Source organism: Crocuta crocuta, unplaced genomic scaffold, assembly GCF_008692635.1.
Source record: "Crocuta crocuta isolate KB4526 unplaced genomic scaffold, BGI_CrCroc_1.0 scaffold1173, whole genome shotgun sequence".
Taxonomy (NCBI): domain Eukaryota; kingdom Metazoa; phylum Chordata; class Mammalia; order Carnivora; family Hyaenidae; genus Crocuta; species Crocuta crocuta.
Genome location: NW_027532276.1, coordinates 5970 through 31556, shown reverse-complemented (window position 1 = coordinate 31556; position 25587 = coordinate 5970). Strand labels below are relative to the sequence as shown.

General features: G+C 36.5%; 1 protein-coding gene across 4 annotated transcripts in view; it reads left to right on the top strand.

The window, feature by feature from the left end:
* The window catches only part of PLCZ1 (phospholipase C zeta 1), a 46879-nt gene extending 22210 nt beyond the window's left edge, over positions 1-24669 (top strand). Inside the window, exons 4-11 of one of the 4 annotated variants that reach the window (XR_013338642.1) lie at positions 3086-3235; positions 5738-5968; positions 7213-7360; positions 11259-11375; positions 12703-12875; positions 19222-19354; positions 19977-20101; positions 23395-23452. Coding sequence is in view for 3 of the 4 variants with exons in the window: in XM_077778401.1 (XP_077634527.1) it covers positions 3086-3235; positions 5738-5968; positions 7213-7360; positions 11259-11375; positions 12703-12875; positions 19222-19354; positions 23395-23544; positions 24540-24625 (1188 nt within the window). In the remaining variant the exon portion in view is untranslated. Of the gene's footprint in view, positions 1-3085; positions 3236-5737; positions 5969-7212; positions 7361-11258; positions 11376-12702; positions 12876-19221; positions 19355-19976; positions 20102-23394; positions 23545-24539 lie in introns of those variants that run through there. The other 3 variants (XM_077778401.1, XM_077778400.1, XM_077778399.1) reach the window with 3 other exon arrangements.
* The last annotated feature ends 918 nt before the right edge of the window (positions 24670-25587 follow it).

Here is a 25587-nt window from a genome sequence, read left to right as displayed (position 1 = left end):
ATTATTTGAGACTGCAAGATACTAAAAATGTACCAAGTATTCATATAAAATATGGAACATTTCTATTTTAGTATAAAACATTGATGTATGGCATTGAGTCTCTTAACTTCCCATTTCTGATAATTTCTAAATTTATATCTCTACCCAAATTTCTCCCTTGAAGTCCATACCAATATAGACAACTATGTATTTGACATCTCCACTTGCATATTTCACAGAACATGTTTAGAATTAAGCCCCGGATCTTCTTCTTCCTCCCATGGTCTTCCCCATCTCAGTTATAGCTAATTCCTGAGTTCAAGCCTAAATTGTGTTGTCAACTTTAACCCTTCTCCCCTCATTTCTCTCTAACCCTTAAATAACTTCTTTAGCAAATCCTCTTGGATCTACTTTCAAAATATACACTAAGCTTAACACCTTCTCCACATTCTCACTATGACTGTCCTAGGTAACTGCCAGCACCTCTCACTTGGATGATTGCAATGGCTTCTTACCTCAATGTTCCTGCTTTTTTCCCTGTTCTCCTGCAGTTGCATCTCAATGTTTCAGCCAGAGAGACTTTTTGGCAAGTCAAATCATGTCATTCCCCTTCTCAAAAACCTTCAGTTCCATTCAAAACACAAACTAAAATCCATGTTTAACCTGTTTTCTTTTACCTCCAACTTCTACTAATCTCCCCCTTGTTCACTCAGCCATTCTGGTTTCTCCACTCTTCCCCAGACACATCTCGGAGCCCTGGCACCTCCTATTCCCGTTCTCTGAAATACTCTCCCCAAATATTTGCATAGCAGATCCTCTCACTTCATTCCAGGTGCATAACTGAGGAAATTGAGGCAACCTTAAAATTCAAAGGCCTCACAAAGATGGAAACCCCTACAACTTTTAAAACTTGAAGAGAAAAAGATGGAATGAAGAAGAAAAAAAAAAGCTTTGAGTAACACTCAATGAGACTTCTCAGTTGAACAGGGTGATTTGTTTTTGCTGCAAATGTTAGAATGAAGTTTCAGTTTTCTACTCAAGATATTCACCATTAATTTGAGGAAGAGAAAGCAATAAAATAAAATAGATTTGATAATTGTGATGAGGTAAGAACTTTGGGTATAGTTGCTGGCTCCTGTAACTTACTAGAAGCAAGCATATAAGAAGTCTAACTTTTTAAGGGGAATTATATTGCCAAAAACACAACACAATACAACAAAGCAAAATAAAACACAAACCAGAATTTTAGTTGAGCCTTAAAACAACTCTTGGTCAAGAAGTGAGCTGCAAAAGTTGCCTGACATTAAGGAAAGCAAACTCCTCAACACCTACTTTAGATGTGGCCAAGGATATGGGGCACCTGGGTGGCTCAGTTGGTTAAACGTCTGACTCTTGGTTTTGGCTCAGGTCGTGATCTCATGTCTTGTGAGTCCAGGCCCCTCATTGGGCTCTGTGCTGATACTGTGGAGCCTGCTTAGGATTCTCTCTCTCTCTCTCTCTCTCTCTCTCTCTCTCTCTCCCTCCCTCTCCCTCTCATGCCCACTCACATGTTCTGTCTCTCAAAATAAATAAACTTAAAAAAAGGAAAAAAATAATTAAAAAAAAAAGATGTGGCCAAGGATAAAAAACAAGAGGGCTTTCCCTGAAGATGGAGCCAAGGACCACAGGAGACACCCCCAAAAAACATGAACTCTCCCGAGTGAGTGCAGTCAGGGCTAATTGAGAAATCTGCTAGGTCATCACTTTGCCTAGTCTCAAGATCACTTTTTGTATTTGGGAAAAAATTTTACACTGTTCTCTTGATGTTAGACAGAGTCAGTGTATATGCATGTGAGTAGATACGAGGTTATGGTAGTGGGTTGAACAAGGGCCTGCAAAAGTTCTAACTCCTGGATCCTGTAGATGTTATTTTATTGGAAAAAGAGTCTTTGCAAATGTAATGAAATCAAAGACCTTGAGATGAGGAGATTATCCTGGATTAGCTGAATGGGCCCTAATGCCACCCGGAGGAAGAGATGACATGAACCCGAGGGGCAGAGATTGGAGTGATATGGCCACAAGTCAAGGAATAGAACCGCCAACTACCAGAAGCTGTAAAAGGCAAAGAACAGATCTCCCTTAGAGCCTGCTGCTATCCTGATTTTAGCCAGTAAAATGGATTTAAAAATTTTGGCCCCAGGAATTATGAATGAATAAATTTCCGTTGTTTCAGGCAACCAAGGTTTTGGCAAATTGCTATAGTAGCCACAAGGTACTAATATACTCAGACATGAAATATACACAATGTTGCATCTCCTATTCAAAGCTCTGCGATAACATGGCAGACCTTGCCAGTCTTTGGTTTGTTTACCAACTGGTAAACTTGTGCCCTGGTAATTATATAGGAAACAAAGCAAAGAAAATAATTTTGAATGAGATCCCAAAATGAGTGTTGTTTCTCTATTTTGTGGCACCTTTCAAATTTATAGTGGTGACAGAGGGCTGAAAATCTCTTTGTAATCTTTACTTAATAGGTTCTCTTTATTATTATGTCTTTATCTTTGTTTCTAATGATAAAGTAATGAGTTTTGATTGCAGAATTTAAAACAAAAAAAGTAGAAAATTAACTTTCCTCTCCTTACTGGTGTTAAAGTTTTTCCTTCACATTTAAAAATATCAAAATAAATACATATATGATAAGCAAACATATATATGCTTAAAATAGCAAAGTGTAGAAGTTTACTCTTAAGCAACTTGTATTTTTCCTTGTAAGATTATATTATAGTTAACTTTCTATAGTAGTATATATGGCTCTACCTCCTTCTTACCAGGTTTATATAATTCCTTTCAATAGATGTGGCATAATTTATTTAAACAAGTACCCACTGTTGGATGCTTCCATTGTTGCCTATATTTCTACTATAAACAGTAACAATCTTCCTTTTTATACAGATTTAATGTTCCCTGTTATGTCAAACCCAAAGTACTTTCAGTTTAAAGAATACTTATTTTGCAAAGGTACAGAACGTTGAATGTAAGTTTTAAGATAGATTAACTGCTTCTGTTAATTGCAATACAATCATTGAGGAGTTCTGATCAGTAACCATAGTGATGGTTAATTTTTTAGACATCTGACTACCCAGTGGTGCTCTCTTTAGAAAATCACTGCTCCCCTTCCCAACAAGAAGTGATGGCAGACACTTTGCAGTCTGTTTTTGGAGATGCCTTGCTTTCTGATATACTTGATGATTTTCCAGACAAACTACCTTCACCAGAGGTAACATTTTGTCTGCGAAGCTCAGTTTAATCAAAAAAGAAAAAGCATGTCACTATTATTGGGTTAGAGATCAATGAAAAGTCTTAGCCTTGACCAGTTATAGGGGTGTGTCTTTACAATGTGTTACCTGGGAAATGTTCCTGTGAGCATTTAGGTAAATATATTTTGAGAAAGAGAATGTATGGAGATAAATGTAAACACCCACATTTTTACTGTGTGTCCTACCCCCTGACTCCAAAGTTTCAAGTCAGTTAATATTGGGCCACAAGGATTTGGTAGGTTTTATAGGCAAAAGCTCAGAAAAGGGTAAAGATCTAGGTTGTAAATAGAGCTCGTTTCTAATTCCTTAGCATCTGGTTGGCAGGTTTCCCTTTTCTTTCTTTCTTTTTTCTATCTGCTCTTTTCAATTTCTCTGTCTCTCATGGGCCCCTTTCCATCTTCAGTTGAGCATACTCAAGACCTTGGTTTAAAAAAACAGCCCCATCGTATCCTCATGATTTCAATCTGTCTTCAGCTATCTCTTTAGTATTCTCTGTCTCAACCCAAATTTCCACTTTCTCATCTCCTCACAAGCCAAATGAGCTTCCCCTTCCACCTGCACCTCAGTCAGTATCTTGTTGTCCTCAGAGACGTTCCTATGGGTAAATCCTAACAGAGCTCTTACAATCACCACCTGCCTTGTTTCCTTCATAACATTCAATCGTGGGAAGCTTCCTTCCTTTCCTTGAAATACTTTCTTCCATAATGCCGCATATTTTAGGTTTCCCTCATTTTTCTCTGGCCAGTTTTTATTTTCCTCTGTCAACCCACTCTTCACACTCCAAATTTCACCAGGTGATAAACAAACTTTTTTTTTTACATGATAGTATTGTCTAACAATCAATTATTCTAACAATAATTTAGTTTTGACGTGTCATCATTTTGGTATGTAGAATAGTATTTTTGTCATATTTGAATTTTTAAAAATATTTTTCCTTATTTTATTTAGATGAGTGGAAAATTTAAAGATGAAAGTGTTGTAACACTGGTGATGAGTATAGGATGCATGGCATGGTAGGATTGAGATTGACAAAAACAATTGAACAGATGGAACCACTGTGACTCCTTCACCCCATAAGAATGGGCAGAGGCTACATGTGTTCAATTGTGGCAAGATAGAGATATTAAAGACCTTGTGCAAAGGGTGGAAACATATCATCAAAGATTTAATCTAATCAAGATGTAATCTAAGGTTTAATCTAATTGTCTAATTCAGGAAACTATAATAGCTTTTAGATTTCTAGGAATAGAATCCCTTCTCCTGTTATTTATAAATCAACTTCTTAGCAGCAAGATATGCAGTTTTCATTAATGTTTTTGCTCCTATGCTACAGTATGGAGATGCTTTCCAATGGGTAAATGAGGAATTAGGTCATTTTCTCATACCTCACTCAGTCATTGGTGTACAAAAGAATTGCCTGCACACTTGTTAAAAAGGCATAATTCTAGCCCCACAATGCAATATTCAGATTCTCCAATTTTGCAGTAGATCCCAGAAATCTGTTCCTTTAATAAGCACTCCAAGTGATGCTTTTGATGCATGTGATTGCATAGTGAACTTTGGTAAATTCCATATTAGAGAGTAGTGTAAGGGCCATAGTAATAGAGAGAAGGCCCAAGATGATGGAATAATTTGAGTGGGTACTTGAGGATAACAAAGGGAATGGACACATCAAAGCTCTTTGGAGAAAAGAGCTTTACTTCATAGTCCAGATTCCTGCAGCATTATATATAAAACATAGCAGGCATTTAATAAATATGTTGATAAGTTAATTAATAATTGAAAAGGGCAGGAATAACTAAGGGAAAGAAAGGAACTGCAAGTCTTANAACAGTGTAGGAGAGTGCCCGATTCTCCACATCCTCGCCAGCATCTAGAGTTCTCTGATTTGCTCATTTTAGCCACTCTGGCAAGTCTTAGGATTTAGAATGAGGGACCCTGATGGGGAATTTTGCCATGATCCTGGTTTTGATGGAAATATTAAGTTGATGATGTTTATGGGGAAATAAAGTTGAAATATGAAGAAGATTTACAAATCTTAACTTAAATCTTAATTTAACTTAAATTCAGTCTATTCTAGATGTCAAACATTACAATAGACATTTCTGAATACCTAATCTCATTTAATACTTTTTAATATTGGGTAACAGAGTAGTGATTGAAAGCATTTATTACCAGAAGTTATAACATTCTAACTTTTGTAGCATTGTATTTTAACATACATAAATATGATATATAAAATATATTAGACATAAATATAAAATATATAGATTACATATAAATATGTGGTATGTGTAGGTACATATAATTTTCACGTGTGTTAATTTTTAATTCTTTAATTCTTACATATTTTATTACTGTGGGCTAATTGAAAACATGGTGAAAGACTTTTCAATAACTGTTAAAATACAAACTTCCCTGTAAATGTGTAATTGTATCTCTCTTTCAAATTGTTTCTGTAGGCATTAAAATTCAAAATATTAGTTAAGAACAAGAAAATAGGAACCTTAAAGGAAACCCGTGAAAGGAAAGGTTCTAATAAGCATGGTCAAGTAGAGGAATGTGAAGAGATATATCAAGCGGTGGAGGATGAAATTGAAGGATCAGAAGCATTGGTTAGTTCAGAAAACAATCCAGGAAAGGAAATTGAGACAATAAGCAGAGGTGGATTACCACTTTTCAAGAAAAGGAAGGTAAGATGACTCTTTTTGAAAATCTTACAAGTGATGGAAAAGTTGTTTTATTTTCTTATTGGTGGAGAATTAAAAAAATTTTTGGAGAGAAAAATCTTTTTCCTCCTTATAAAAATTCTAGTCTATCATTTAAAACTTGTTTGGAAAAAAATTAACATTGGAAAAGAGAATTTTAAAGTTATATCTTTTCTTATATTAGCTGTTTTTAATTTCTCTCTGTGGTCAAATATTATGCATTTTTAGGTAGTAGACATTGTGCACTGTGCAAAATACAAAGAGCATAGTATTTCTGCCCTCAAGGAGACCATACTGTCAGAGAGATGAAAATCACTGTAATAATATATAGTATCATAAGTATGCAAATTAGCATGACAAAAGAAGTGATCTTGAGTTGCAAGTGACATGAAACTAATTCAGCTGGTTTAAGTTAAATGTGAATTAATTGGCCTATGTCAATGAAAAGTGCAGGGAAAGGTCTTTGCATTTTGGAAATGACATGGTATAGTGTCTCAAGTAAAGTCCACAGAATGGACTTTTTCTCTGACTTTGGACCTCCTTTCTCTACACTGGTGCAAGACTTTGCAAAGCTCTAGCTTTATATGTTTTCAGGCACAAATCCAATGGAAGACCTATTTATCTCTCAGATGACCAAGCAAATTTTTTTGTGCTTGGCTATGGTCCATCGATGTGTACATCCCTGAGTCAATTGCTATTGCAGCAGAAAGCAAAGCTCTGATTACCCAGGTCCGAGCGATATTGTCAGTACTTAAGCACGTGGATTGAGCTTGAGTAAGGAATGTTTCCCCAAAACAAAACGGGAGGGGACTAACAGATGTGCAGAGGACATAGATGCTGGGCTGTCAAAGACCAACTGTATATTATACAACAGAAGTAATTCCCAAATGTTAGATCACATTGGAAGCACACTTACTCATCCATAAATACCCTAAGGTTGTAAAATTCATAAACATCTTTGGGAAAAAGGAAATAGTAATAATTGTTATCTTCAATATTTACTACATTAGTTGAGATTTTAGATGTTAGGCTGTCTCATGTTGACATTAAATACTATTATCATGAAAAATAATCACACTGATGCAATCCAAATGGCTTTTGAGGAGATGCTATTATGAAAAGACTGATGTAATTGATCTGAAAGCATATTTTCCTTATTGGAAAAGGAATTTTTCAAATGATTCATACACAAATATGAAATGACTACATTTTATTTTTATACCACAAAGGTAAAGGTGGCTCTGGCCCTATCTGATCTTGTCATTTATACCAAAGCTGAGAAGTTCAGAAGTTTTCAGCATTCAAGACTGTATCAGCAATTTAACGAAAGTAGTTCTATTGGGGAGTCAGAAGCCCGAAAACTTTTAAAGCTGAAAGGTAAATTCATATGATGCAAACAGATGAAGTGTTTTATTCACTGCTAAGATGTCAAGATTGATCAATGGCATTTATAAAAATGATATTCTCATAAAATTTCAACATATTTAACGCGATTTAAAAAGAGGCTATATGCCTTGTGTCACACCAAGTTTTATTTCACAGAACTTATTTAATCAATTTCTTTAAGTCATGAAATTTTGTTTGAGAATGTCCAGTGTGGACACTTTTGTAGGGGGAGCTCTGGTGAGCAGCTTGTAGAGGAGAGTGGTGAGTGACAAAGGTTATGGAAGTAGGCAGAACCAAATTACAAGGAAGTGAACTTTGTCTTAGAATCAAAGGCAAGCAGAAGATTGAAATCTCAGGAGTCACACCATCCCCTATGCGTTTTTGAAAGATGTCTTTGATAGCACTGTAAAGGTGAGATTTCCTGTAGGGACATGATGAAGGCTCATGATAGAGAGCATGGAGCCACAGTGAACTGTGGAGACTCAGCAGGCACCTGAAATAGACAATTAAATAAACCTAGAAGCTGTATGTCCCAGGTGAAGGAGAGGGAGAACGTGCATCCAGGCCAGGCTACCAGATGGCTGTACACAGTGCATACTCTCCCAGGGCATCTGCAGTGGTGCCGCTGGCCTCTGTGGCTTCTTTTCACCATCTTCTGACTCAGAACCTGAGGAGGATGATTCTGTTCATTAGAGCCCAAGATGCAAGATCTTGGAAAGAGGATGGGAAGCAGACCCTACCCTTTCCTTAGACTTGTATGGTGGAGGATAACCTCAACTGAAAAAGGGGCGGGCAGGACAGCTGGGCGGCTCAATAAATAAAGCATCTGACTTCAGTTCAGGTCATGGTTCGAGCCCAGCATCGGGCTCTCTGCTATCAGTTTAGAGCCTACTTCAGATCCTCTGTCCCTCTCTCTACATGTCCCTCCCTCTCTTGTGCTCTCTTAAAAACAAACATTTTTTAAAAAGTAAAATGGGATAAGCCATTAACTCAGCAGTCAGGTGACTCTCCAAATCCTTCTTAAAAAATACAATCTACCATCTTGTGTAGATACACCATGGCAGGAAAATCAGCACCTGCAACTGACTCAAAAAAGCTGTGACTGTTTGAAAATACAGATTCTGATATATTTGTTGGTTAATCTCTTTGGGCTGGCCACCAGTGCCCCAAGTGTTTTGAGGTATACTTCAGCTCATCTCTTCAGACTGTCTCTGGATATTTTAGGTCCTTTTTGTTTGCTTGTTTTTCACCTGTAGATTATGCCTGAAATAAATTCAGTAGGTCTGAACCACAGTTAATAGATTAGATTAGACTTGAATAGAATAGAATAGACTTGAATAGAATAGAATAGAATAATAGAGTAGAGATGCAGTAAGAGTATTATTTTATGAAACAATTATGTGTGTGTATTATGTTGTGTGTTATATAAAACATATTTCTTTCTGTGAGTATTGTCAACAGGGTTTAAATTTGGATGACCTACTTTGCTAGCCTTTATTCTTTCAAGCTATTGGATGATTTTTGTTGTTCAAGGGGACAAGACCTCTGCACACAGCAAAAGTAGTTCTAATTCTCTCACTCTCATTGTGTTAGCCACCTGTTCAAGCTTTGAAAAAGGACTGGGTAGTTCTGAGTTGAATCATAAAGTATAGCATCACAGTCTCTTTTGAAAGAGTGTAGAGCATTTTTCTTCCACCAAAAGCCAATAATAAATAATTAATGCTATGGGCGAAGGTATAGTCCATGAATATCCATCATTATTAAAAACTTAAATGTCACTAAGTTTATAATGCAGAAAAATTAGAAACAACTTTTCATATGTGTGGAGACATTTCAATCATTTAAAAATAATGTAGTAGGTGAATATTGCTGAAATGTAATTATTTTTCATATTCTTTTTAAGTAAAAAATGGAAGTTTGTAAAAGGGAACAATAAGATTATGTAAAAAATAAGAACATACATATGACAATAGAGTGAAAAGATACATACTAAGAGGTTACCTGGTTTTTAATTGAGAGATGAGATTGTATATAGATTTATTTTTTATTTTTTCTTGTTTGATTTTCTCATTTATCTAAAATGAACATAAATTGCATTTATAACATAGTATGTTTAATTTCTAAAACTCAATTTCAGAAGTAACAAGATGATATGATGTTAAGGGTCTTTAGTGAGCATTCATATTTATCACTTTGTAGATAGCCAAAATTAAAGATTAAGATCCAGAGAGTATACATTTTACCAAAAGATAAACATCTTGTTTAGGGATGGATAAGGAATCAGGATAGTTGGATATACATGGTGTAAATTTATACATGAGTCACTTCAAAATAAACTTTCTCTCCAGGAGTGTATAACTCCAAAATTGAGAGCTGATGAAATTTATTATTATTATTATCTTCAATAATTGTAATTTTTTACTTGACAATGACTCTATTCTAGTTTGACTACCAAAGATAACGGGCCATAGGCAATAGCCATTTCTCCTAATCCTGGTCACCATATTAGCAGGAGTAGTTGTGGGAATAGGATCTGCTTAGTGAAAGAATAAAAGGCTTAGAGAAACATGAAATCTGTGTTTATAAATGTGAAGATGTCCAATGGTAAAGGGCGTAAATTAGTTTTGAATCTCAAGTGATTTAAATAGAATATATGCATATATGTATAAACTCATAAAAATATGTAAGTAGAGACATGAATAGAAACAAATGGACTGTGTGTGTGTATGCGCACGCACACGCGTGTGCATGAACTGTAAGTATAGACCTTATCTCAGTAAGGAAAACACTTGAAATAATCAGAACTACAGTAGTCTCCCTCATCTATGGGAGATACCTTCCAAGATGCACACTGGATACCTGACACTCTGGAGTACTGAGCCCTATATATACCATGTTTTTTCCTATACATGTGTATCTACGATAAAGTTGAATTTATAAAAGAGGCACAGAGATTAACAACAACAACTAATACTGAAATAGAATAACTAATAATGAACTAGAAAACTATAATATTATGCTATGATAAAAGTTATGTGAATGGGGTCCCTCTCAAAATACCTTATTGTATTGTACTTACCTTTCTTCTTGTGATGATGTGAGATGGTAAATGCCCACGTGATGAGATGAGGTGAATGATGCAGGTGTCCGGTGTTGCGACGCAGCGTTAGGTACTAGCGACTAGCTGGTGATTTGTCAGAAGTACGATGATCTGCCTCGGACTTTGGTTGACTATAGGTATCTGAGACTATGGAAAGCTAAATCACAAATAAGCGGGCACTGCTGTATTCGGAGGTAGCAAGTTTTCTTTCAATGGAGAGAAGCAAACAGACATGGAAGGAATTTAAGGGAAGATGGTGTGGTGGTTAGGGTTGGGAGCTGAACTGAATAACCTTAAGGTCCCTTTCAATCCTGAGAATCTGTTGGCTATTCAGCTTGATTAATTTGGATGGCATTATTTCTCTTTATATGATTTACATGTGATTCTGTCCTAATGTGAAAATCAAAGTAAAAAAAAGACAAATTAAAGAAAGATACGGTTTCTTTTTAAAAAAATGGATGCATTTTATTTGGGATTTTTATATATTCTTATGTCAAAGTGAGATTAATTTGGATGTGAAAAAATGAACTATATTATTGAATAATTTTTTCTCAAGTGAATGCTTAGTACACACAAAATTGTTTAATAGAAATGATTAATTTCTCAATAACAGTGAATTGCGCTGTCAAACAAAGGCCTGGATTTATTTTGATTTCCATGAATTGCAAATATTTTTGCTAAAACAATACATATCAAAAGTACCAAAACAATTTTAGAAATCTATAATATATAAAGGCATAGCAGTTTAATTTGTCTGAAATCTCTCATAATGTTCTTATATTTTTTTAGCCCACGAGTTTGTTCTTCACACCACAAGGTTCATTACCAGAATTTATCCCAAAGCAACAAGAACAGACTCCTCTAATTTTAATCCTCAAGAATTTTGGAATATAGGCTGTCAAATGGGTATGTTACACTGAGTTTTGGCAAAAATAAGTAAATTCATTTTGTGAATTAATGAAGATTCATGAAAAGAGTTCCTGAGTAGATATTTTTTGACCCTGGGTGTTTTGGGGTCAGACAATAATGATGAGTCATTGGTTTCAAGAGCCTAAGTTATTCCTAAATGGGTCAGAGAGGGTAAGTCTAAGTGAGGATTAGGCATATGGACGTTAAATTCATGAAGAGTTAGCATGAGAGGGGTAGGAAGAAAAAAAGAAATCTAAATGGATGACAGAGGACAGTGAATATCAAGTTCTTTGAAGGATTTGCTAAGGGCTTCTTTAAATCCAGTGACTTCTACCTTTTTACACCAGCTTCTGCATTCACAGTATTGAAAAGTGAATGAGATTGCATAGCTTTGTTATTTGTCTTTACCAAACTTTCCTTATTCCAAATCGATCAGCTGTTGTCACACAGGCACTAACCAGTCAGAAGGTATCAGGTGTGAAGCCCTCTGCTCCTGGATTGTGACAAGACTCATAGGTTTGTGGAGGGAGGGGGAGAGTGGAGGTAGGGTGGGTGGGTGAGGGGACGTTGTGGGGAGAGGGGATGGTACTATATATAGTGGCTATTTACCAGCCTGTATGGATGTATTTTTATTTTTAATTTATTTTTTTTAAAACAACTTTTTAAATGTTTATTTCCAAGACAGAGACAGACAGACAGACAGAGTGCGAGCTGGGGAAGGGCAGAGAGAGAGGGAGACACAGAATCTGAAGCAGGCTCCAGGTTCTGAGCTGTCAGCACAGAGCCCTATGTGGGGCTCGAATCCACAAACTGTGAGATCATGACCTGAGCCGAAGTCAGACGCTTAACCAACTGAGCCACCCAAGTGCCCCGGACATATTTTTATATCTTAACAGCAATTATTGCTCTGCCTATTTCTCACTTTATCCTCAAGTGATAATAGTATCCCTTTGGACTTGAAAGTATATAATATACTTGGTGTCTTTTCTTCTGGCATTTTGTATATTGAATTTCTCTATTCTCATAGTTCCTGAATGTCATCTGATCGGTACATTGCTATTTTATAATCTATATCATATGCCATTTTGATTTTTAACTCAAAGTTATAGTTTAAAAATTAAACTTTGATACTCACCTTCATAAATTAATATACACATGGCAGGAAGAAATGCTTCAAAATCAGGAATTATTTGGCTAATGATGCTTGCTCTTAAAATATTTAGAGATACAAAATCCATGATTAGGTTTCAGTTAATCTTTTAACTGTGTTTATTTAACTTTACACTCCAATTCCTGATGATATCAAAATACTTTTTTCTCATAGTGGCCTTAAATTTCCAGACCCCTGGTCTGCCTATGGATCTTCAAAATGGGAAATTTTTGGATAATGGAAGTTCTGGATATCTTTTGAAACCACAGTTCCTAAGAGATAATAAAACACAGTTTAATCCAAATAAACCACCAAAACAGAGTGATCCAGTTACACTTACAATAAGGGTAAGATTAACAACTTTTACTTTTTTGGATTATTGTATAAACTGAAGAGTATGCATTAATAATTTGAGTTCCACTGATTTCCTTTAACTTTCAGTTACTCTTTCTAGATATTAAAAAGCATCATTCCATAGCTGAAAAACCTTTCTGTTGACTTTTGGCATGAATGATTGCCTTCTTGTGAATGGAAATATTCTCTCCAAATATCCTGTTCAAAATTTGTATTATTCCATCATCTTTAAGCATTTAATATTGTGATAGAGAAGGCTGAGTTCAGCCTGCTAGTTACCCTGTGGATATGATACTCTCTTCTTAACTTTACAGAATTTTACTAAAATATTTTTGGAGCTACTTGCTTTTCATTAATATCCAGAATTAGACTTTCACAGCTCAGAAATTTTGCCCCTGGTCTCTGAATATTCTTTGGTTAGAATATTTACTTAGAAACCGAAAGTATCCATATACTTTTTTTGAGTATCTGCCTGCGTGTTTATGAATTCCTGTCACTTTCTCTTTTTTTTCTGCTTTTGATTTTCCTCCATACCTGATTTGATTCTTTACTGATTCTAATGTAGATGAGAATTTGTCTTCTGCATTATCGGTTTCTTCTTCAATTTTTATTTACCTCTCACTGCCTCCTTTTTATTTCTGTCTGTATCCTAGCCAGCACCCTTTCCTCCTTCTTCTGTCTTATTATTTCATCTTTTGTTTTATTATATAGCCCGTGTCTTTTTATTGGGAGCAAAAGTAGCTGTCTTAAATTTATTGTTTCCAACAGTACAAACTTTTTTTTGAAAACTTTCTTATTCTTCTATAACGTAAGTGCTATATATTTTTTTCAATGTCACTGTATCATCTGAAAAGCCCCTAACTTTTTTCCTCCATTTAGTTATAAGCAATTCTATTTTAGATTGTATCTGCAGCTGCGGTTTGCAACAAATTGGGTGGAGAGGGCTCTTTGGTCCCTCCCTTTATTTAACTAGTTCCCCCTAGAACAATATGAACCATCCTCGATTCCTTTTTTTCTTTTTCTTTTTTAAGTTTATTTTATTTATTTTGAGAGAGAGAGCGCACACATGTACTCAAGCGGAGGAGGAGCAGAGAGAGAATCCCAAGCAGGCTTGGTGCTGTCAGTGCACAGCCCAGTGCAGGGCTTGATCTCATGAACCATGAGATCATGACCTGAGCTGAAATCAAGAGTAGGACGCTTAATCAATTGAGCCACGTAGCACCCCTTGCCCTGTCAGGGTTTTTTTTTGTCTCCTGTCCTCACTTAGGGGAGTGTGTTGGTGGTGCTGGCTGGTAAGAACTTCCCTTCTCTGGTTCTCTGGCTGTCAGAGTGCAGGAAAATGCTATCACCCAGAATGCATGCCCCGTAAGTCTTCCTTTGCTGGCTTCTTCTACTGTCCTGATGTCCCAGGGTTTAGGGGACTATTTTCATCCACTTCAGGCCCTAGCCTTTTTGTCCCTGCTCAGAACAGAAACTTAAGAGATGTTGCTGTTTTCCAGAGATGGAGGTAGAAAGACAGTATAGCAAAATTGAATGAGACAGAAATGATGCTGGCCACTGCAGCGCATAGTGCCAGCGAAGTATTGTACTGACTTTTTTTCTTGTTTGTTAGGGATTTTGAGACTCTAAAGTAGGGGCATACAGTACCTAGGTAGATATTGCCTTTAGCACCAATGCAGCCCCAAATCAATTAGTTGGCGCTCTTTCTAGGATCCAGCAAAATAGTGTCCATTAAACTGCCTTTGCAAATATAACTCTGGCATTCTTTTTGTATTTTTTAATACAACAATTTAAAACATTAGTAGCTTTTTCTTTTAGTTTTTGGTTATGGTATTAGCTGAAAGGTATACATTAATATTTTGACTCCATTGATTTCCTTTAGTGCCTTTTAAATTTCTGTTGATTTCTTCAGACTCAATAGGTAGGTGGTATTTCAACCTCTTTCCACATCTGAACCAAGGTCTCCCCGATGCCTTTTTGCGTGAATGAAAAAATGCAAAAGTCTGCATTACTCTAAACACCTAGTCTAGTCATTGTCATTGCTGTTCTAGTGAGAAAAAGGGATGAATCAGCCACTTTGCGTGATCCTCTCCTACTCCTCACAAATCTCCTTACTGTACTGGGGCTTTCTCACCTCTTCCCACCTGTGTCACCCCCAAACGATTCTTTCTCACTCAAATTTGTGGACTCCTCTTCCTCTACCCAGCTCTGAAATACTTATACTGCTAAGGCTTTTTCTTAATCCTCATCTCATACTATTCTCTTTGTGTCCTTTTATATACATTCATGGTTTCAGCTACCAACAATGCCCAAATCTTTAATCTGACTTCATTTCTGGAATGCAAAGACATATTTTAAATATCCTACTTAGCATCCTTACCTGTTTAATCCCTGTTCTGTGAAACTTAAAAATATTAAAGGCTGAACATCCCTGCCTGGTCCAATCTTGTTTTCCTTAAATGTCAATGAACTTGCTCAAATTCACTCTGTCAATTAACTCAGCCTAGAAAATTGGGAACCATTCCTCTCTTTCTACATCTTTATCAATTCCTGTGTTTGATCCATCTCTAAATTTCACTGATCCTACTTTGAAATGTCTTCCTCATCCAATCTTTGGTCTGATGTCATATGCTACTTTTTTTTTTTTAAAGAATTTGTCACCTGTCATCACATTTATTCCTTTGGCCTTCTAAGGGGTTTTCACTTAGTCTGTCTCAGTCCTCCTGACCCATCTTCCACAAGTTGCCTGGAGAGATTGTGTTCAGTACTAACCTCATAATGCCTACTTACTATTTCTTTGTGCTTCTTGCTTGCATTCTTAGTTGGAGCTTTGCCTAATTCTCCAGCCCCACTTCTCACCACTTCCAGTCTTGTACCTTTTTCAGTAACCATATAGAAGCCTTCTCCATCCACATGATACTTTCATGCACTGCATATGCTTTTCTTTGGGCTAGATTGTTCTTCCAGCTTTAACTGATCATATTCACAATTACTTTTCAAGACTTATGGAGTCACTTCTTTTGGAAGGTTTTTTCCTCCACTAAATTAGTTACGCTTCTTCTTATAGTTTTGTTTATCCATAATACCCTATACATGCATATACTAACCACGGTATTATACAGGCATATGTCAGAGATATTTCAGGTTTCATTCTAGACAACCACAATAAAGTGAATATCATAATAAAGCAAGTCAAATGAATCTTTTGGTTCCCTATAACATATGAAAGTTATGTTTCTACTACACTGTAGTCTATTAGGTGTGCAATAGTATTCTGTCTAAAACAATGTACATACCTTAATGAAAAATACTTTGTTGCTAACAAATGCTAACCATCATCTGAGCTTTCAGCAAGTCATAATCCTTTTGCAGTGGAGGGTCTTGCCTCAATGTTGATGGCTGTTGACTGATCAGGGTGGCAGTTGCTGAAGATTGGGGTGGTATGGTACTGTTTCATCAACTAAGTTGATGTAATATTCTAAATCCTTTGCTGTCATTTCAAAAATCGTCACAGCATCTTCACAAGGATGAAACCCATCTGTTCAAGTTTTATCATGAGATTGGAGTAATTCAATCACATCTTCAGCCTCCACTGCTGATTGTAATTCTCTTGCTGTCTCCACCACATCTGCAGTCAGAACACACACACATTTATTAGTTGGCTGTCTTACATGGGCATGGTTTGTGTCACTCTCAAATAATCAGCATAGTAACATCAAAGATCACCGATCACAGATCACTGTAATAAATACAATAATATTGAAAAGGTTTAAAATGTGAGAGTTACCAAAATGTGACACAGAAGCATGAAGTGAGCAAATGCTGTTGGAAAAATGGTGCCAATAGACTTGCTTGATGCAGAATTGCCACAAGCCTTCAATTTGTAAAAAATGCAATATCTGCAAAATGGAATAAAATGAAGCTCAATAAAACAAGGTATGCCTGTAGTTGTTTATTTACTTGTACTTGTCTTTTCCCCTCACTTGTCTGAAGGCCCTGTAAGGATAAGGACTGTGTTTTGTTCAAGTCTTATCCACAGTGCCTGACACAAAGTGTATGCTCCATATATGTAAGTTAATGGAATGAATGACTTCTTTTTCAAGTTAAGAATTGTAACGAGAAGATACGTGCTCTTTGTTTGAGAAAGAGAAGGTGGAAGATAGTATGACGGATGTTTACAAATACCACCTGTCTGTTTCTGAAGGGTCTCATGCAGGGACATAAGTGGCATGATATAAAACAGGCAGGACTAATGATTTTCCCAGGAAACTGCCGCCATAATCACGTGGGTCTTGCTTGCTTGCTTTGATCATCCTAGGGAGCTTTGTGAATACAACTTGTACAAATTGTAGAAGGCATGACTTGCGGATCAAAAGTCTTTGTTTTGCCATTAGCTTTGTGTCCTCGGTAAAGACATTTCAACATTTCTGGTTTAATTTTTGTCATTTCTCAAATTAAAAGTTTTGGATTAGGTCAGCCATTTTCAAAGTTATAAAAACAATGCAACCATTTTCCAAGTCCAAAGTCTTATGCATAAGGTGAACAGATGAAAGCAGAGGTACTCTCGTTGACCACTAAGGGCTTTCTGCTTGACATCTGTCTTCTGTGGGGGCCCCTGGAAGGGCTCTGTGAATCAGAGTGTAAAAATTCTCTGAATAATAGCTTCTAAATTCTCTTTCAGTTCTCATGTTCAATTATTATTATTTTTAGTAAGACAATTTTTTTTTTGGCATGAGGTACACCAAAGCTGAACCTTTTCCAAATTGGTAAGGGTCTATTACCTACACAGGGGATATTCAGCTGGTAGGTTCTGGTGTCAGTGTCTAGTTGTTTATGGCCCATGTTCTGTCTAACTATCCTGATGTCTAATTTATGCAGGTTGATCAATGCCCATTCCATACCAGTTGTTAAATATTTGTACAGTCACTTTGGTTTCCAGCTAATGTTTAAATGTGTGGATGTAGGGAAAATTACACATTGGCACTTTTTCTGCTTCCTTTTTTTCTCTTCTTTTGTTCTTTCCTTCCTTCTTTTTTCTTTTTCAAACTTATTTATTTCTTCCTGTTTATTACAATCTTCAGAAATTGAAATTTACCTCAATTTTTACATTAGTATATTTTACAAATTAATACACCTGAAATATTATCTTTTGTTTGGACTTTGCTCCTTAAACTAAGAAAAAACTTCAACAGTTAGTTTGACTAACAAAAGGTTAAACAAAACTAAGATTAGTTAGTTTTAGTGTTCTGATTCCCAGTCCTTAATATACATATGAAATCATGGATTTTGTCAGACTCAGGTTACTTATGATAATATTGACAACAGAGATAATGTAAGATTTTGTGATAAATTATCCAAACATAAATTATGCTATCAAAAAATGCTGTCATAGGAAATTATGCAGTGTTTTTTCTTACATTTCAGAAGTAGTATTCATATTGTTTCTAATTTTTGGCTGTAGACAAACAATATGAATTTCACAATAGTTCATGTTATCAGAGTAACTCAGTCTGATTTGCAGTAGACTGTGATGATAAAAATACTTTTTTTTTTAAATTTTTAATGTTTATTTATTTTTGAGAGACAGAGAGAGACCAGAAGTGGGGAAGGGGCAGAGAGAGAGAAAGAGGGAGACACAGAATCTAAAGCAGGCTCCAGGCTTTGAGCTGTCAGCACAGAGCCCGACGCAGGGCCGAACCCAAAAACTGTGAGATCATGACTAGAGCCAAAGTCAGACGCTCAACCGAGTGAGCCATCCAGGTGCTCCTTGTAACAGCACTTTTAAGAAAAGGTTTTTAATAGCCATAACAAATGCTTTGATTTATTTTATTTTTTAATATTCATTGAATTTTTGAGAGTAAGAGAGAGCACAAGCAGGAGAGGGGCAAAGAGAGAGGGGGCAGAGGATCTGAAGCAGACTCTATGCTGACAGCAGAGAGCCCAGTGCGGGGCTCGAACTCATGACCATGAGGTCATGACCCAAGCCAAAATCAAGAGTCAGATGCTTAACTGACTGAGCCATCTCAGCACCCCCATAGCAGATAAATAAAAATAAACATATTTAAAATAAAATATATGTTGACAATAAAAGTCAATGTGAATTCTACTATAATTATATAGTGAAAATGGAATAATGTAGACACATTCCTAGTATTTTCCTATTGACACTTGAGGATAAAAAGGTTAAAATTTAAAATAGGCACTATGTTCCACTTTTAATTTTTTTGTGGGAACTGAGAGTCTATAATATTTTCTGGAATAACATGTTTTATTTTCAAATTATGTGACTATGCAGTTTGATATCCTGCTAAATTCTTGTGTTCAAATGCTTCTGTGCAGCTCATCAGTGGTACCCAGTTACCTCCCAGTAGCCATTCATCATCTAACAAAGCTGACACACTAGTGATTCTAGAACTTTTTGGTGTTCCAAATGATCAAACGAAACAGCAGACTCGTGTCATTAAAAGAAATGGTGAGCTCCTAATATATTTTATTGAACTTCTACTATACTTCTTGCTGGAAATCTTAAACTTCATCTATTGATAGAGTTTTGATACATATTTATTATTCATAAGGCAAGGGCTTTGCATTAGGTTTATTGTTTAAGTGTTATATGCAACAAAAATCTGATAAAGATTCAATGTATTGTTCAGATATATTTTCAGATTACAGATACAAAAATTAAGCTGGTCTGAAAATTGCTGCTTTTTTAAAAGTTTGTTTATTTATTTTGAGAGAGACAGAGTGTGAGCAGGGTAGGGACAGAGAGTGAGAGAGAGAGGGAAAATCCCAAGCAGCCTCTGTGCTGTCAGTGCAGAGCCCAATGTAGGGCTTGAACCCAAAAAACCATGAGATCATGACCTGAGCTGAAATCAAGAGTTGGATGCTTAACCAACTGAGCCACCCAGGCACCCCAAATTACTGAATTTTTTTACACTTTGACCTCCTTTTTATGTCCCATATTGCTGAGGTCGAGAGGCATTTTTATGGCTGCAAATCTACTTAGCTTCTAGCCTTTGTATAAAATAAAGAAAATAAAATTGTTCTGATACAGCATGTTACCCATTTTTACTTCGCTGTTTGAATTATTTTAGATCAAAGATCTGTGGCTTCTGGCTCTGGCTAAGGATGCCATAGAAACCCACTCATACAATATTTGGATTCATAATCCAGTCATTTTTGCCAGAAGGGAAATGTAGAAATGGAAGAAGTGACTTGGGTAAGATTTTCAGTTCTGGCCTCCTGCGATATTTTACATAATACAGTACTGACATTGTCACTTCTTTGTTGAGGTTGAAACCGTTAAGGACATTAAAGTGTAGATTCCTGGGATTGACCTTTAGTCTGGATCGCCTTGGAGGAGACCTTGGAACTGATTCTTGAGTCTGTAATTTTCTTTGAGTGGGTATTCCCAAAGTATAGTGGACTTCATTTCAGAGTCTAAAAATATGTACCAGATTAAATGGCACTGACAGAAAAACAGGTGCAGTTTTATTACTCTGTTTTTTCTGGGTAGTAATTTCCAGTAATATCCACCGTCTTCCCCCTGCACTGACACCCCGAATACTCTCCCAGTGTGACCCCTTGTGCAAAGGGCATGGAAAAGAGATGTGGGAAGTTTGGCTACTTCATTGTAGGTTGTCAATGGGAAGGGATATTGGTGATGACTTGCTGCCTTCTTTGGCACTCCTTAGAGCTGAAGGTACATTACAATGGTGTCAAGAAACGGTAATTGCTAATGTCAGGAAGCTTATAGTAACCTATCTCTGGTTCTCTTCATCCCCATACTGGAATCTTAATGGCAAGAGGCACAGAACATTTATTTATATAGCACACCTCTTATAATGTGTTTCTAGCTCCCACTAGAATTTAGATTATGTCCTGGGTTTTATGGAAATATTCCTGCAGAAATTAAATTTGGTTTATCTAACATTACTCAGCCTGTTTTTATTAGAAGCCTGGTGCTAAGTATAAAAAAATTTAAGATCTCCACTTATTAAAGGTATCATTACGTATGTGCCAACTATTTTACATAGTTTTCGGTTCAGTATGGGAGATGAGATGCAATAAAACTATCATGATAGAGGGGCGCCTGGGTGGCTTAGTCGGTTAAGCGTCCGACTTAGGTCATGATCTCACGGTTCGTGAGTTCGAGCCCCGCGTCGGGCTCTGTGCTGACTGCCAACTCAGAGCCTGGAGCCTATTTCAGAGTCTGTATCTCCCTCTCTCTCTGACCCTCCCCTCCTCATACTGTCTCTCTCCTAGAAATAAAAACATTAAAAAAAAAAAACTATCATGATAGAGTTATTAGTGTTTTTTTAAAGTTTATTTCTTTTAGATAGAGATAGAAAGAACGTGTAGGGGAGAGTCGAGAGAGAGAGAGAGAGAGGGAGAGAGAAGGAATTTCAAGCAGGTTCTGCACTGTCAGCTTGGAGCCAGACACAGGGTTTGAACTGACGAACGGTGAGATTATGACCTGAGACAAAACCAAGAGCCAGACACTGGACCAACTCAGCCACCCAGGTGTCCCAAGTCACTAGTGTTTTATGGAAAGTACAGGGATTGTAGTGGAAGGGGCACGTTTTGAGATGGTGTTGGAGAATGAATAGGATTTTTTTAATGGAGATTGTGGATGAAAGCATTACAGGCAAAAGGAATAATATGAATGCTAAAACCTGGAGAAGACTAAATTCAAACACTTTAGGTGAAAGTATTGAATTTTAAGATGTGTGGAGTACAAGGTACTTAAGAGGGATCAGCGTGAGATAAAATGTACAAGTTATGTTGGAAATGGTCATGGAAAATCCCGGGAGCCATGAGGAGGTGTTAGGTACTTTCTTTTCTATATTTGATATACAAAATGAAGAAAAAGGAAGGAAAAAGATCATATTTCCTTTTTCCAGAAGGAAAAAGATCATATTTGGATAAGATGTGGAAGTAATTCTTCAGTTTTGGTCATGCAGAGAAAAGTATATTTTGTAACTATCAAATTTGGTATCCTGATTTACTTTCCTTCCTTCCTTCCTTCCTCCTTTCTTTCCTTCCTTCATCTCTCTCTCCCACTCTTTCTTTCTTTCTTTTTTCTTTCACAACTAAAAAACCCTTCTCATACAATACATATGATATATGTGTGAGAGAGAAAGAGAAACAGTTTATAGTAAAGTAGGGCTGGAAGAGGAAGATAAATCCGTGTAAGAATTTTGTGCAGACACATTGCAATGTCTATAAAGAACTGACTCTTACACCTGCTCCTGTACTCTATGGAATTCTTTTCTTTTTTAAAAATTAATTAATTTATTTTGAATAGAGAGCACAAGTGGGAGGCAGGGAGCAGAGAGAATGGGAGATAGAGGATCTGAAGTGGAAACTGTGCTAACAGCAGAGAGCTGGACGTGGGACTCGAACTCATGAACCATGAGATCATGACCCAAGTGGAAATAAAAACTTGAATGCTTACCTGACTGAGCCACCCAGGCACCTCAGAATTATTTCTTTTCTTAAGGCAATTCATTATACCAGCATGACTCAATTGGTTTAATATTTTCATGGGCATAGGCTGTATCCTGGATTACTCTCAGGTAAATGTATGCTTGCTGACCACAGATATATGACAGAACACATAAAATATAATAGTCACAAATTCTTTAATGCGTCTGGAAGGGTAACTAAAGGGCAAAACCTATTGACATAGCAGGCATGGCATTACCTTTGTACATGAAAACAATACATATTATTTCTCTCTGCACCTTTGAGTCTTTATGAAGTAGATTGTATATTTTATCTGGATGTGAATTTCCTGATTCCATTAAATTTCACTTAAGAATTGGATGATTTGGGTCATATTGTGATGGATTTCTTATTTGGCAAGAAATTGTTGTTTGGGATGATTTATTTTGCTAGAGATCTAAATTACTCATCAACTTGGGACTTTAAAATGAGCACTTAGTCAAAGGAAGGATCAAAGGCTGGGTTTGGAGCACTTAGCTTTTAGGCCAACAATGGTCTGTTGAGTTCTTCCCATAATAAGAGCTGGTAGAGCACAATGATGTTATTTAACATATTTGTTAATGAAATGCCTAAACACAGCAGTCATGTTGCCTAATGATCAATCACTTCTGCTCTGAAATCAGACTCCATTTGTCTAAATTCCTGTCTTGCCACTTAATGGCTGTGTATGTGAAACCATGAGGAACTTATGTAACATCTTTTTGGCTCAGTTTTCTCATCTGTAAATGTGGGTTGTAATAACCCTGATGGGTTTGTTGTAAGGATTAAATGAGATTATCTACTTAAAGGTCTTACATTGCTCAGCAATACTAAGGACCTAATAATTATTGTTACTGTCATTATTATTCCTTTCTCATTGGATGTGTGAAAAATTCAAGTGCTCTAAAACATAAGCTATTAATATTACTAAGTGTTGAAAAGAAAAATTTCAGAGTACAGATATTATGTATTATTCCCTAAAGAATGCACCTATGTTTTTTGATCATATCTTCCTTTATATTTCAGCTTTCAGTCCAAGATGGAATGAAACATTCACATTTATTATTCAAGTGCCAGAATTGGCATTGATGCGTTTTGTTGTTGAAAGTCAAGGTTTAATAGCTGGAAATGAATTTCTTGGCCAATATACTTTACCAGTTCTAAGCATGAACAAAGGTAATATTCCTAAAAGTAAGAGGATTGTGATAACAATTATAACTTAAAATTTACCAAAGACACACATTGATATAACAAATAGCTCTATCCATGATAGAAGTAAAGGGAATTTTATGAGTTGACACACATTTTCTCTCTGTGGTATTATAGAAATGCGCTCTCACACAGAAGGTGGGGTTGTGGGTTGGGATTGCTGGGAAGACAAATTAGACCAACTTGGCATGTATGAGCATTTCTTTACATGGATCATCGCTCTTTTGTTTCAATTAAGAGTAGTCATGACTAACACAAAGAAATAAAGCATGGGAATCAAAGAGAAGCAGTGACTCATTCTTCCACCCAAGAAGAGACTGGAGCCTAAGACAATCCCTTCTTGACTCTTTTCAGGGCTGCCTTTATGTTGTAGTCAGCTTGCTGAGGTGATTTATACTATGCCCCAAGTACCTCGTGGCAACGTGTTTACTTCTTGACACCATCTGAACTGTACCTCAGAAACAGTCTTTTTTTTTTTTTTTTTTTACAAATAGTTTATTGTCAAGTTGGTTTCCATATAACACCCAGTGCTCATCCCCACGAGTGCCCTCCTCCATGCCCATCTCCCCCCTCATCCCCACACCCATGAGTCCTCAGTTTGTTCTCTGTATTCAAAAGTCTTTCATGGTTTGCCTCCCTCCCTCTCCCCCACTATTTCCCCCCTTCTTCTCCCCACTGGTCCTCCGTTCTTTCTGAAGCAGAGGGTGGTGGCTAATTTAGCACACTGCACTTTGAGAGAGGAGAAGTGTGAGCTGTGTGTTCAGTGTTAGGCAGTAAGAAGTCAGAATAAAAGATTCAAATATATTTTTTTTCCGTGGGGAATTAACATGCAAGATGAATATAACTATGCCGTCGTGATTTTTACCTGTGCTTAGTAAAGGTAACGTTCTTTCTCAGCAGTGCTATCGAGAACACTGCCGATTTATCTTTACCGTTCTAATGAGCTCTGATTCCTTTTGCAGGCTACCGTCGTGTTCCTCTCTTTTCCAAACTGGGCGAGAGTCTTGAGCCTGCCTCACTGTTTGTTTACGTTTGGTACATCAGATAGCAACTAATACTACCTGACATATCTAATAAAACAGTCAAAATGAATGTCTATATCTTTTTTTTTAACATGCAGCAAAACAATTATTTGCAAAACAGAAATATTGAGCAAATTCACCTGTAATGTACAGAATAGAACGGTGGAAAAAAAGGAACCAACCCTTCGGAGAGTCGCGACAGTATGGCATTCTTGTCAGCCAGATTTTCCTGTTGTGCTGCCGCTGAGGCTGCTCTTGCCACCTGCTCATATCATTTTAAATTGCTAGAGCTTACAAGCTCTTAAAATATGTCTGATTATATAAGATATGTTGGCAAATATTTATCAGTAAAAAGAAATGTGAAATCTAAGTGTTTTAACTTCTTGACACCCACTACTGCATATGGTAGTGAAAAGGAATTAGATTCCCAGGTGCTTTGTGTCCTTTTATATCCTAGGTGGTAATTAGCCTCTGCCTTCTCAGGCTAGTTCTTAGATGTTGTGCATTAGATTTGGTACTCTGTAATTACACAGACATTCTTATGAGTGTATATGAAATTGATTTGCAGTCAAACAGAATTCAATCTCCATACCTGTAAAAGAAATCTACTACGTGGGCTTCTATGCTTGCATCTCTGAATTAACTCACAATGTTTCTGAATCTATGATAAATGTACTTTGAAGATTGTGTCTTGATCAGAGGTGAGATTCCTGTGCTATTTCTTATGCTGGGCTTCTCACCATCAGCAGGACTTTGATTTACTAAATGACATATGGAGAATAATATAGTTTCTTATGAACTCTTCTTTAAAAACCAGGCATATTAATACTTATCCTACTGCATTGTTGCATGGAGTGAAGCAAAAGTACTTAGCACAATTTATGACTGATTAGGGGATCCTGATAGGTATTTGTTGAAATTAAATCTGAACTTCTAGCTAAAATAACAAAAATGATGGTTTGAGATGTCTACTAATACATTATCTTTT